Genomic DNA, 14,385 nt, shown 5'->3' with positions numbered 1-14,385 from the left:
AGGCCCCATTGGCATTAGAATCGGCAACAAGCGACGCCAATCCGGCGCCGTGTCTGGGTCGGGCTGAAACTGGGGCGGATGTCGGCAGTGGCACCGGACGACGTCAGAGGTGGTGCCGGAGGAGGGGTCGACACCGGTGGAGGTGTTATAAGGTCAACCGGTGTCGCCCGGGATCCAAAACCGGATCCAGGGGGCTCCTGCGGCACCGGGGCAGCAGCAGACGGCAGCCCCGGGCCGAAGTCGCTGGCAGCGCTGGGGACGAAGCCGCTGGCGATGGAAGGGCAGGACCCCCAGTCGGGCCCGCGGGGCCCGTAGGCGCAATGACGGGGTCAGACGGCCCAAAGAGTCAGTCCATGGCAGTAAGAAACTCCTGAGCAGGCATTGCCGATAGACCTAGAAAGGATGGGTAGGCCGGCGGCAACGTCGCAGGCTCTACCGGAGCCGTGGGGGTGGGGCCGGTGGCACACCTGCACCTTCAGCCACGTCGAGCGACGGGAGAGGGGAAGTCAAAGAGAGACGACACTTATTCGACTTCTTCTTGGAATGCTTCGACTTACCTGACCCTGAGGGCAAAAGCTTAGATCCAGAGGAACAATGGTGGCGGCTTTGCGACCGGTATCTCGACCTCCCATGGGACCGGGACCTTGAGCGGCGCTGAGCCGACTGCCAGACTTCCAGCAACTTTCTGGACTGCTCCCACAAAGCCTGGCCTGGCCTGGCAGTCGGGGCACGACTTGGAGTCGTGGTTGCTCCCCAGGTAGTAGAGATACACACATGGGGGTCCGTCACCAGCATCATGCGTTGACAGTCCCACAGTTCTTAAAGCCAGGCATCCCTACGACACCAGGAGTCGATCGACTCAAAAGAATTGAGGCGAAAGGCCTCGAAAAAACTCAGTCAAAATGTGACTGGGGGTAACTGCTTTTCCCGGATCTACGCTTGCTGGCGGGGAAAAATAAAGAACTAACGTCAGCGCGCGAGGGCGACCATGACGCAAATGGCGGGCGCGGAGCCGCACGACGCCACCTTCCGACGCGCAAGGGTACTGCTGATGAAAACTTTCCGGATCCAGTCTGGGGGTAATTCTAAGGTAAGGAATCTATCACTACATGTTTCTTTCAGATAAAAAAGAACAAGGGAAGTAAAGGCTGCAAGTGGCAAAAGTATATGTGACTTCTACTGCACTGGGAGAAGTCAGGGAAGGGTAAGCCGGCGAGCAGCAAACTGGGGCTGTGGTCTCTCCAAGACCAGAGCAAAGGCTTTGTCCTTGGTAGAAAGGTACCACAGCGCTCTGACATGCCTGTCTGAACATTCAACTGAGAATGGGGATATCACAAAAACTGAGCAAGCAAGGGATCATCAGCTTGGCAAAAAAAAACAGACAGCAGGACAGACGTCAGATTGGAAACTGAGATGAGAGCTGAGCTCCACATAGTCACTAATAGGTCACAGTAAGCCAAGCAATGCACCTGATCTGGTCCTTCACTTTTTAAAAACGCAGACGTCGTTTTCATGGCCCCTTTCAAAGCAGCACAAATTCTACTTAGGGGGGGGGACAGAAAGAAAACCATGTTTGCATTTGCTGAAGAGTCGATCAACCGTGTATGGAAATAAAACAAGACGGATCAGATGCACATTTGTCAGAAATTAAAAAACTCTTTTGATCTGAGGTCCGAACCTTTATTAAAAGTATTTTACATTGGGAAGTGAATTTCTACAAACTGCACATGATAAATTCTTGCTAAGGGATATAGATTTTTAAGAAAGAGTCCTATCTTCCAAAAATGATTAATATGCGTTTTATTTCAAACAGAAAGCTTCTCTCCTAAATGGTAAGTACAATATAGCTCACGCTGTGTCTGCATTGCAGCCATAGACAACTTATCAAGATCCAAGGCAATTGTCAGGATGGCTTCGAGCCACACCTCCTTTTAGGACAACTGTAAAACCACCACTGTAGGTAATAACAAAACACGCGCACACACACACACGCACACACACACTTATTTGTTGGAATCTGAAAGTTCTCTAAACATGTGCATGAATTGTTCTCGGAATATTACCCAGAATCAGAAACAAAGGGACATGAAATAAAACGTCTCTGTCACACAACACCTCTGAAATTCGTACATAATCAAGCTGCCTCTTTACATTCACACATATATGTGTTTACACACAATTTAATACTGGAAGCGCTACAAAAATAAAGAGAAATGTAGAAGCCACAACCCAAAGCACATACTCCCATTGATTGCATGGCATGCAGAAGAAACAACCGTGAAGAATGTGTTGTCAACTGATCAGTTAACCCCATTTCCTGCAGGAAACGCTGACTTTTCCAACGCAAAGTTCTAGTACCTTTGGTATAAGCACTTATAAAAAGATATAATGACTTAACTTGCAATTAACACTCAATGAAACAAAACCTGTAAGGTTAATGTTACAATTCTCAATACAAAACATCCCTGGGAGAACGAAAATTATTCTGTACTTTGCCAAAAAAATAGCTTTTTTTGATTGCCAGAAAATAAGTGCCAGTTAATTACAAAATATCCAGCACAGACCTTTCCATTCAATAAATTAGAAGGCTGATTGAAAAAGAAGAACATTAAAAGTGCATCGACAGCTTTAGAAAGCCACTGGCAGAACCTCTTTCCAAGAGGCAAAGAAGCAGGTCCAATGTTCAGCGGGTACAGTGCAAGGAGGTTGATGCATATGGTTTGTGATGGACTATTGCCCTACATCGAGCATTTGATGCACACTCCCTGCTAGATGAAAATTTTACTGTTCACAATGAATGGAAACCACTAGACAACTATTCCAGTTCCACCTCTTTTTTTGGTACCAAAATTGAACATGGAGCAGGAAGAGGCCAAGCGTCCAGTTGTGCGTCCCCAAAACACCTGAAGTAACATAATAGTAACCGCCAGCAGCATCATTTGTGACTGAAGCAAAAATGGGAAGCTAATGGATTGTGTCATCGCGAGCAGATTCATTGGTTTGCTTCAACAATCTTCTGACCAGCTTCTCTAGCTCTTTTCTTGACTTCTGTTCATCATCCAAACTTTGCTTCATTCTTTTATTTTCCTGCAGGTAGTGAAAGGTATAACAATGAAAAACGATTAGGACAGTTTTTTACTTTACAAGACACATTTAAGAACTTTGGACACAAACGACAAATAGTAATGTTTCCATTTGTAAAAAGTTACTAATATTTTGTTTACATTTCTTTATCGATTTGACATATATTCATGCATTACAGCGGCATCTGTAAGTCGACTTTATGCATTGCATCTTCTACAGTCTCCTTATGTTACAATCACAGGAAAAAAAATTACTCATTTGGTTCATACAACACTTAAAACGTACAAAATTACCCTATTAACAAATACAATTCAAAATACCTAACACATTTTCAATACTGTAGCAATTGTACAATAACATTTGCCTATATTTAGGTATCAGTTTGATTAAGTGACTTAATGTATCAAGTGTAAATAAGGCATTAGTTTATCAGGCCATACTTCTTTAAATTGAGGAAAGTAAACTTACTTGTATACTATATTGATAATAAGGATTTATTATGTATCAAGCAGTGACCAGCAGCACGTTCTCAGACCAACATAATTGGCAAAAATTGTACCTGCTGAGCACCTGGGTTGTTAGGTAAAGGTGGTAGGAGCTTCCAGAAGGGAATCAACCTTTACAACATGGATGTTACCATGCAGTAAGTCAACGCAGTAAGTCCCACACAGCGGGATTGCTAAGTGGTCTTCGGAGGCCAAGCCCCCTTTCTCCATCACTCTACAAAAGGGGCTCGTGATACACTACAGGTTGGGGGATGAAGTCAACTTTACTCCTGAGCGACCTTGGGGGGCCAAGAAGCCATCTTAAAACCCTCTGTAAGTCCTCAACAGCAGGTTTTCTGAAAGCTGGTCAGAGGCCAATCCCCTTTCCCCACCACTCTGCAAACACCACTACTCGTTAAATAACCATAGAAATTAACTGAAAAAAATGTAAGATTACAAGGACGTTATAGTTTGGAATCAGCATTTAAAAAAACGTAAACAATTCACTGAAAAAAACAAAGGTTACAGGGACGTTATAGTTAGGAAATGAAATAACAAAAACCTTAGAAATTCACTGAAAAAACAAAGGTTACAGAGACATTATAGTTAGGCTCAGGTTTCACTAGTACAAAACTAGAGAAATTCAGTAGTTATATTTATCTGATCTAACTATATCTCACGTCCCTGCGATGAACTGCTTATGACCTTACATATTACATCACTCATGACATGGTCAGTGACATCACTAATGACATCTCAAATGACATCCCTGATGACATCATCCACAGACCTACCCACTCACACCACAATATAACCTTTCATGCACCCACTCCAACATTTTCATTGTAAAGGCATATTTGGTAAAAGTTTGTGTGATAAAGGCATGAGTGGTAAAGGCACATGCGTGGTAATGGACTTGTGCTAAAGGCCCGCATGGTAAAGACATGCATGGCTCCGTCATACATCCCTTCCAGGACTGCTATTGCTGCCGAATGATATGCCACCAGCCACTCCCATGTGGTGTAATCTAGTAGCCTTTTAAATTAAGCTTCAACCTTTGTGTGCCTACACAACTTTTTCTGGCAGGCAGGGGAAGTTCAAAATGACTGTTGCCACTGATGTGCGGATTATAACCATTTAAGACCAGGGTCGAAATGGGAAGAAAAAATTAGCCCATGCTCACAGAAATATGGCCCATATTTGCCGACTGCAACCTTTCATGAAATATTGCACAGTTAGAGTCAGAGTTAATTTGGAAAGACATTTATGGTAAATTAAGCTTTTAAGGGTTCTAGGGCCAGTCCCAATATCCAAGTCTGGGACACCATAGTTTCATTATAGCTCACCACAGGTCTTATCACACATACCTTCAGGTCAATAAGTCTTCTCACTCTCAGGACCCTGCATCCGTTGCTCACTCTCAATCCCCAAGCCCTAGCTCACCCTCAGATCTTTGAAGTCAGGCCCTAAAACTCCTGTTCATTCTTAGAGATTATCACTTGCCACTGAACAACATGACCCCAGAGGTTCATTCTCATCCTCAAGTTTGTAGGCCCCTAGCCCTCAAGGACACATAGGTGCAGAGCGTCATAAGGCCTTAAGGCTCTTAGTCACCATCAATTTGTCCACAAACTAGCGACTTACTAATAGAACCCTTAAGCTCATTTCCACTCTTCAGTCCCCTTAAGATCCTCATGTGTCTCCGATCCAGAGGCTCCAGCCACTCTCAGGTGCCTTTAGATTCCAGTTTGTCTCCAGGTCCCTCTATTTCCCTTTTTAGCCTCAGGCCCAATAGCTCTTTCTCACTGTTATCTAGAAGCCCCAGAGTACTACCAGTCCGTGAAAACAGTGATTACCAATAGATTCTGCATAGTTCCCTTTCTGCACTGCTCACCCTAAGGGAATGAGGCTCACGGTCACTGACAGTTTTTTTAAGCTCATGCATACCTTTAATCCTAACAGTTAGCATTGGGGGTCAACATTATGTTTCAAGGACAGAGCTTCATTTAGGTCCCTCAACCTGCAGCTCACCCTCAGGTTCCTGAGATCATGCTTATTCTATAGTTTGCCAAAGCCTTGTTTACTTTCATGTCTTAAATGCTGCTGCTTGCTATATTTGCTTCTTATCACTAAGTGGTGCCCGAGGTTCCGTCTCACTGTCATTTACTTTTGGTTTCTTGCGCCCAATCAGGTGTTATGTTATGTTAATAACAACTTATATAACGCGCGGACACCCGTAGGTTTCATGGCCCTAAGTCTGAGGGGAGTTGACAAAGGTACCTAAGCATAGGCTTGCTCAAACAGCCAAGTCTTCAGGGCTTTCCTGAAGACCATAAGAATATCGCAGCTTCTGAGTGTCAAGGGAAGAGAGTTCCAGAAACTGGGGGCTAGGTACGAGAAGTAGCATCCTCCTTGCCGTTTCCATTTAAATGAAGGAATTGTTACCAGCTGAAGGTGGGCTGAGCGTAAATTGCGCGTGGGTTTGTATTTAGTGATCATGTTTTTCATGAATCTAGGGCCATTGCCGTGCAGAACCTTGAAGGCTAGACATCCCATCTTAAAGGCTGCCCCTTGGGCCATCGGTAGCCAGTGCAGTTTCATCAGTCCCGGTCTGACTGAATGCCATTTAGGCTGCTTAAAAATGAGTCTTGCTGCCTGGTTCTGGACAATCTGTAATTGTTTTAATAGACCTGCTGGCAGGCCGAGGTAAATTGCGTTCATGAAGTCAAGCCGCGAAAGTACCAGGGCTATCACCACCTGTATGAGAGCTGAATGTGTCAGCAGATTTTCTTTATTTTCCGTAGTTGAAAAAAACTGGAAGAGATCACTGCTCCCTCCTGCCCTTTGAGCGAAAGATCAGCATTAAGAATAACCCCTAGGCTTTTCACCGAGAGGGAAGGAGTGGGCGGGGACCCCAGGTCCGGCGGCCAATAGTGTGGGCCCCAGCTGATCTCACTCTTCCCAGGCAACACTAGATCTGTCTTGCCTGGTTGAACTTCAGGTAGTTCAGGTCCTTCCAACGCTGAATATGGGACATGGTCGCCTGAAACTCAGCCGCAGAGTTTGAGGAACCAAGTGGGATTATGAGCTGAAGGTCATCCGCATAATTGGAAATGGTGATCTTCCTATTTTTTAAAGAATGAATCAGAGGTCTAAGATATAAGTTAAATAATAACGGTAACAGAGACGAGCCCTGGGGAACACCACAAGTGGAGGTGAGTTTAGGAGCCATAAAAGTTCCAAGCCTGACTGATTGAGTCCGGTGGGCCAGGAAAGATTCTATCCATCTGAGTGCAGGACCTCGCAGGCCAGCCTGCTTGACATGGTTCAGCAAGATGTTATGGTCGATCGTGTCGAACGCGGCCGACAAATCTAGGAGCACCAGAGCCTGATGGTCACCCCTATCAGCGTTTGCTCTAAGAGTGTCCAAGACTGCAAGGATGACAGCCTCTGTAGAGTGCACTGGGCGGAAACCGGCTTGATTAGGTTCTAGATAATCAGAACGTTTTATGAAATTTGAGAGACACCTAGACACATGGGCCTCCAATATTTTGTCCATAAAGGGAAGAAGGGAGATGGGGCGGTAGTTGGAGGGGTTTGTGGAGTCTGCCCTGGTTTTTTTATAAGGGGAACGATCGTCGCGCTCTAAAAAGCGCTGGGAACCATGCCTTGAGCAAGAGACTCATTAAGGAGAGGGAGTACACTCTGAAGGAGTGCGGAGAATACCTCTTTTAAAACATGTGGTGGGCAGCTATCATTAGGAGACCCGGAGTTAACACGGATCATTAACTCCACAAGTAATTTAGGGCAAATAGGCTGAAAGGCGTCTAGAGTGGAATGATTGTTAGAAATATCATCCAGTGGTTCCCAACTGGATGAATTAGGGAGGCTGTCATTAATGGAAGAGATTTCAGAGAGTTGCAGAGCTCTTGGGTAGGGGCCTGGGTGGGTGACGTTCTCTCATCATTACATAAATCATTTACTATCTTAAAGATTTCTTTGGATTTGTTACGAGAGTTTAAGATTTTTGTAGTAAAATAGGCCGCTTGGGTCTTTAAAATTATTTTTTTATATTCTCTGCGAGCTGTAGAGAATTGCTCCTTGTCTTTGATGGAGTAGTTTAATCTCCATTTCCTCTCTTTTTGGCGCTGCGCAAGCTTTTGTTTTTTGAGGTCTGAGGTAAACCATTTGTGGGCGTCCGCGTGACGTGTGCGGGAGAATTTGACGGATGGAACGTGAGTGTTGCTGGCCAATGATAACCACTCTGAGATCTTTCCTTCCGTAAGATTGACATCTGGGCAAAGAGTGGGTAGAGAGCTCGTCAAAGTATTGACAAGATCTTCCGTATTTAGGATTTTCCATCTCCTAGTCACACCTCCCTCCCGGGGCATGAACTTGATGTAGCCATTAATAATGATAGTGAACTGGATCAGATGGTGGTCTGACCATATACATGGTACAATTGTGGGCGACGAGAGTGTGAGATTATGGGACCAAACTTGGTCAAGAGTATGTCCCTTTTCGTGAGTGGGGGAGTGTACATGCTGGGCCATATTCAGATTCAGGAGGAGCTCAGAGAGTTCGGCCGCATGGGGACCCCCCGAGACATTGTTAAACCAGTAGTTCAGGTCTCCAATTAGGAGAACCTTGGTGTGGTTTACCACTAGGGCGGCCATCTGCTCCCCAGGGCCATAGGAAAAGTGGGCATAGCTTGCGGGGGACTATAAATAAGTACAAGTGCCAGAGACCCTGTGTCCGTGTCAAGCTTGATGACTAAATTCTCGACCTCCGGAAGGGTAAGGGGAGCTAAGGCACTGAACTTATGATTTTTATGAATTATTGCTGCCACCCCTCCACCCAGTTTTCCTGGTGGACGGTTAACCGACAGAATATAGTAGTCTGAGGGGAGTGCTGCTAAGATGTCGAGCAATGAATCCTGGGTTAACTATGTTTCAGTAATTAATACAATATCAGGTTTATCAGAGGTGAGTAATAAATAAATATTGAGTTCATGTTTTACCAGAGAGCGTGTATTAAGGTAAATAAAGCGGAGCACCATTTGCGTATTGGTGGTATGGTTAATGAAGGCAGGGGAATGAAGGTTAGAAGCAGCATGGGTGTACTCTGATTGGAGTTTTGGATACCGTTGGTGGAGATACGATGGTGTGTAATTGAGTCCAGAGGACGACACGATTGTGCCGGTGGTCCTAATGAATTTAATTTTCTAGGTCAGTAGGTTGTGATTTGGCCATAGTCCGTGGCCCCTGGGCCCGGCCGGGCGCAGACGGGCTTGCCTTTGGCGCGCCCGCTGCGCGTTAACCCCATGTAGAAATTATATGGATAGCTACTGGTGAAGCACTAGAGCGTCACCCTGCCACGATGGCCGTTCAGAGAGTGCTCAATAGGAAGTGGATGCAACTGTACCTCCCTCCACACAAACAGCACGAGAATGCTGCGGTGGACCGGGGAGTGCCAACAAAAGAACAAGCAGGTAAAATGCAAATAAATTCAGAGCAGATTTAAAAGTTAAAAGACAATGAGTATTTAATTTTCAGTGCAGAGCTAGCGCTAGGTAATCTTATCTTGCTATCCTCTGCGCGTCGGTTCCGAGCGGAGTTTAAATCCCCTGCAACTGGTGAAGCACTAGAGCGTCACCCTGCAACGATGGCCCCTCAGGGAGTTGCCACCAGGAAGTGGATGCAACTGCACCTCCCTCCACACAAACAGCACAAGATTGCTGCGGTGGACTGGGGAGTACCAACAAAAGAACAAGAGAACGAGCAAGTAAAATGCAAATAAATGCAGAGCAGTTTTAAAAGTTAAAAGACAATGAGCATTTAATTTTCAGTGCGGAGCTAGCGCGAGGTAATCTTATCTTGCTATCCTCTGCGCCTCGATTCCGAGCTGAGTTTAAATCCCCTGCTACTGGTGAAGCACTAGAGCGTCACCCTGCCACGATGGCCGCTCAGAGAGTGCTCACCAGGAGGTGGATGCAACTGTACCTCCCTCTACACAAACATCACGAGATTGCTGCGGTGGACCGGGGAGTGCCAACAAAAGAACAAGAGAACAAGCAGGTAAAATGCAAATAAATTCAGAGCAGTTTTAAAAGTTAAAAGACAATGAGCATTTAATTTTCAGTGCGGAACTAACGCATGGTAATCTTATCTTGCTATCCTCTGCGTGTCGATTCCGAGCTGAGTTTAAATCCCCTGCTACTGGTGAAGCACTAGAGCGTCACCCTGCCACGATGACGCTCAGAGAGTGCTCACCAGGAGGTGGATGCAACTGTACCTCCCTCCACACAAACAGCATGAGATTGCTGCGGTGGACCGGGGAGTGCCAACAAAAGAACAAGAAAACAAGCAGGGAAAATGCAAATAAATTCAGAGCAGTTTTAAAAGTTAAAAGACAATGAGCTTTTCAGTGTGGAGCTAGCGCGAGGTAATCTTATCTTGCTATCCTCTCAGAGGTTTCTTCTCTGGTACACTGTTAAAGCTCCTCCTCACTTTAGGCCTCTGAGGTTCCTGCTCACCTTCAGGCCAGTAAGCTACTGCTCAATTTCACATTCTGGATGTTGTTGCTAACCTTTATATCACTGACTTTCCTAGTCACCCTGAGGTTTCTGCCCACCCTTTGGTGGTTGGGAAACTCACTGCTTAACCTCAGGCATCAACTGCTAACTGCTGTACAGATCCAAGCCTTTCATGGATGCACAGGAGCCTCTGTACATGTGATGCATTGGGGGTGTAGGACAGCTTCATACTCAATGACTTTATGTTGTGTTGACATGAGACACAATTTGAATCTACTTAACACACTACAAGAGACCACTTCAACTGCAGACTTAAATTTAATTTTCTATATATTATCTGTGCACTCGCTTTCGCTCACACACACACATGATCAGTTACCTCCTCTCTCACCTTTTTTCACTTCCCAATTTCAACTCCATTCTCACATTCTTCTATCAATGTATCTATTGGATTTTCTAAATTTTACGATATCTCCATCTGCCATACCAACTTTTCATTCTCTATCTCCCTCCCTCAGCTTTGTTCTCCTTTCAACTTTTACCCATCTCTCGTTTTCTATCTTTTCCCTATATCTCTCTCTCTCTCTCTTTTTCCCCTCACCCTGCTCTTTCTCTCCCGTTCTAGGTCTTTCTTTCTCTGTCTGCAAATTCCCCCTCACTCCTCTCTCACATGTTAGCCCTTTTTAAATCTCTGTCCTCCAATTTCCTTATTCCCTGCTCCCACAAATTTGTCTCCATGACTTTTACTTTGGTTCTTTTTTCTGTTTTGCTATTTCTCCTTATCTTCAACTATGCTTTTTTGTTTCAATCACACTTATTTCCATCCATCTCTTATAATGAATCCTTTGTGTCCTGTATTACAACTAATGTTATATCCTGTTATGTTTATTTATTGCCTTTCTGTAGTCAGTAACTATATGCTATAGCAAACCTTGGCATTTGCAGAAGACCATTCCCCACAAAAATTAAATGGATTGCTGTCCTTGTGAGTGCTTTGATTTACGCATTCTCCCAAAACGGATTCAGGGAAGCTGAAGGGTCTTGTTCTATCTCAGGTAAAGGACAGACCAATAGCCTGATTTAAATATGGATGGCAATAGTCTCCCAAATCTTTTGATAAAACTATAGGATTAGCTCATTGTTTGCTTTCGTCAATGTCATTTCATTTCTTTTATATTTTTATCAGAATCTACTATGCACAATTTTTTTATTCCTTTATCTGTTAATTCAGTAGAACAATAGTGAAAAGAAATGTATACAAACAGTATGCACAATGTTGAACAAATTTACAATGATATACAATAAAAAAATACATCTATAATGTTGATTCATGAGTATATACAGAAAGGCATCTGTTCAATTTTACGACACAAATAACTGTCTCCTTATATAGACATTTTCTATACAAATATAATTGCACAAAACAGTGTTGTACCCCCACACCTACTAAAAAAAAGCCACTTATTCTTCATACTCACACACAAACATTCAGTTTTTCCTAGCTATTTACAATTGTTTCAACCAATAGGTTTAAGCACTATCTCAATTCAAAGCTTTATTCGGCAATTTGCCATCAAGCCAACAAGTAAAAATACATTATACATTAAACAAAGTTACATCAATTAGAAGAATAAAGTGCAAGTTGTTGTGCAATCCTCATGTAAAGTCCTAATTATTTACAATTCACAATAGTTTGATTACAATTCATAAAAGGGACATATACATTTTACATACAAGGGAGTTTACAGACCTCTAATTAAAAACACTTATTTAAAATTTTCTTTAAATAGTTTAAAAGCCAGAGTTAAAAACTTTGTATCTATGTTTTAAAACCATGCTTTTTCCTTATCAAGCAGATACTAAAAAGAAATCGACTGACTCCAAAAGTTATCAGTCTAGTGGACAAGGATCTGAGTAATCTTTCTGCCTCTTTGTATGAGCGTATACCCAAATTTTTACAAAGGGGTTTGATCCATTTTGTACGTTGAGCATTGTATAATGGACAAAAGAAGAGGATGTGTGCCTCATCTTCCCTTTGCTTCAGGTCGCACAGTTTACAAAGTGTATCATCTCTGTTAGGGTTAGGATTCCCCCACCGGCACGTATTAGCATTTATTTGGAGGACCCCGTACCTGTATTGGAGATACATGGTTTTAGCCAGGGGTGGTTCCACCTCGTCCATAAATTGCTCAAATATGGGGATGTCCTTGAATTGCAGAAACTCAATTGATAATGAACCTGTAACACGATTATGTATGTTAGAATTCATATAATACCAAAAGGCGGATTTTACCTGATCTTTACAATTAGGTTGCATGGATGTTGGGTTTTTCCAAAAGTGTGAAAGGCCCAATTTAGTGAACCATGCAGATATGTGTCTCAGCCACTGAATTGAATTGTAAGTATCTAATTCCATAATTTCCAGCAGACCCGCTCTATAGTCTGCGAGTTCCGGGGTTGTCCAGATTCTTACCCAGTAAATCAGTGGCCTCAACCAGCATAGATAGTCTGTACGTTTAAGATTTATGTCTAGGAAAACAGGTGCTAAAGGTGTTCGTGTTGGTAGCTTTAGCAACCTCCTGCAGAACATATTCTCCACAGTATGGAATGTTTGTTTAACATACGGCCCCCAAATCTCGGCTCCATATAGAGCCGCAGATTGTCCTTTAGCTTTGAACACTTCAATCGCGGGTGATATAGCTTTTGAAGTACTCCTTCCATGGATTTTCAGAATGGGGAAGGAGTTCTGTTTTAATATCAATCTACTTTTTTCTAGCTGATTTGTCCAAGACATTTTGCTATCAAACCTAATACCCAGGTAATCAAATGATTCCACATATTCAAGTTTAGTATTGTTTAAGGCCAGATTTCTCTTAAAGGATTTTGGAGGGTTAATGGCCATGTATTTGGTTTTACTTGAATTGATTTCTAACCCCTTCGTTTCACAATAGCTGTAAAATTGATTTACCAAATTTTGTAAACCTTTTGGAGTTTGAGATATTAAAATCGTGTCGTCTGCAAAGAGCAGCGCTGTAACAGCCTCATTACATAATTTAGGGGAGTCGTGGTTACACTGTGCCAAAAATGGGGGGATATCATTTACAAATAAAGAAAAAAGAGTCGGGGCCAACACGCACCCTTGTCGCACCCCCCGTCTGACTGGGATAGCTTGAGTGAGTTCGCCATTTCTTCCCCATCTTATTTTTGCAAAATTGTCTGTGTGGAGTTTTATGAGGTTAGACAATAATTCTTCAGGGACACCCATTTGCCCTAAAGTATTCCATAACAGTGAGCGGGGGACCAGATCGAACGCTGAGCGTAGATCCATGAACGCAACATATATGCTGCATTTTTTAATCTGGACATACTTCCAACAGATGCACATGAACCTATGTACCTGATCTACAGTACTTGTCCTAATTCTAAAACCTGCTTGGTATTTTGAGAGGATTTTAGTATCCTCAATCCAATCTAAAAGACGATTTAAAATGTGTCTGGCAAAGATTTTTTGTAAAATATCTATTAGACTTATAGGTCTGTAATTGCCGGGGTTGTAGCGATCTCCCTTTTTGTATATGGTTACTATTTCCGCCCCCTTCCATGATTCGGGGATCGGAGTGCCTAGCAAAATAGAATTGCACAAAAAGTTTATGTAAGGGCACCAAACTTCTATATTATGAGTAAATAGATCGCCCGGTAGTTTATCCGGACCCGGCGCCTTACCTGCCTTAACTGCCTTAATAGCACACAATGTTTCCTCTGTGGTAAATTTTTCCGGCTTAAAGTGAAAAGGACTGGATCCAGAGCAAGGATCTTCAGAGGGTACCTCAGATGCATCATATAATTTTGCAAAATGGTCGTACCAAATTTTTCCATCTAAGAAGAAGTCTCTATTGGAGCTCCCTGTTTTATTATTTTTGGATATTAGACTCCAAAAGGTGCATTTATCATGCGACCTGGCAGCATTTAAGAGGTCATCCCAGATTGAATCGTCCCACTCTTTTTTCGCTCTCAAGAGGAGGTTCTTATATTCAGTTCTACACTCTTTAACCTTCTTTTGATCTTTAGATTTTACGGCCTTAATGAGATTATCTTTGGCCAGGCGACACTGGTTGTTATACCATGGTGTCTCCAGTTCCAATTGCCGTTTAATTTTACTATCCCTGTTGTTACATGGTTTGCTCAAGAGGGGGATTAACTCTTCTATTAATTGATAGTGCATAATGAGCACTTCGTGGGATCCCATAACCAACTTATTATATGAGGAAATAGTGTTTGAAA

The 14,385-nt window shown here is 43.3% G+C and overlaps 1 protein-coding gene across 4 annotated transcripts in view; it reads right to left on the bottom strand.

Annotated features, from left to right (window-relative positions):
* Positions 1-1,632: 1,632 nt before the first annotated feature.
* The window catches only part of ARHGEF6 (Rac/Cdc42 guanine nucleotide exchange factor 6), a 1,115,823-nt gene continuing 1,103,070 nt past the window's right edge, over positions 1,633-14,385 (bottom strand). For all 4 annotated transcript variants that reach the window (XM_086918632.1, XM_086918633.1, XM_086918635.1 and 1 more), the window contains one exon: positions 1,633-3,087. In XM_086918632.1, the coding sequence (XP_086774758.1) occupies positions 2,965-3,087 (123 nt within the window). In that variant the 3' untranslated portion in view covers positions 1,633-2,964. The remainder of the gene's footprint in view (positions 3,088-14,385) is intronic.

Source organism: Lissotriton vulgaris, chromosome 4_1, assembly GCF_964263255.1.
Source record: "Lissotriton vulgaris chromosome 4_1, aLisVul1.2, whole genome shotgun sequence".
In the NCBI taxonomy this organism is placed as follows: Eukaryota; Metazoa; Chordata; class Amphibia; order Caudata; family Salamandridae; genus Lissotriton; species Lissotriton vulgaris.
This window is presented reverse-complemented; position numbering and strand designations above follow the sequence as displayed.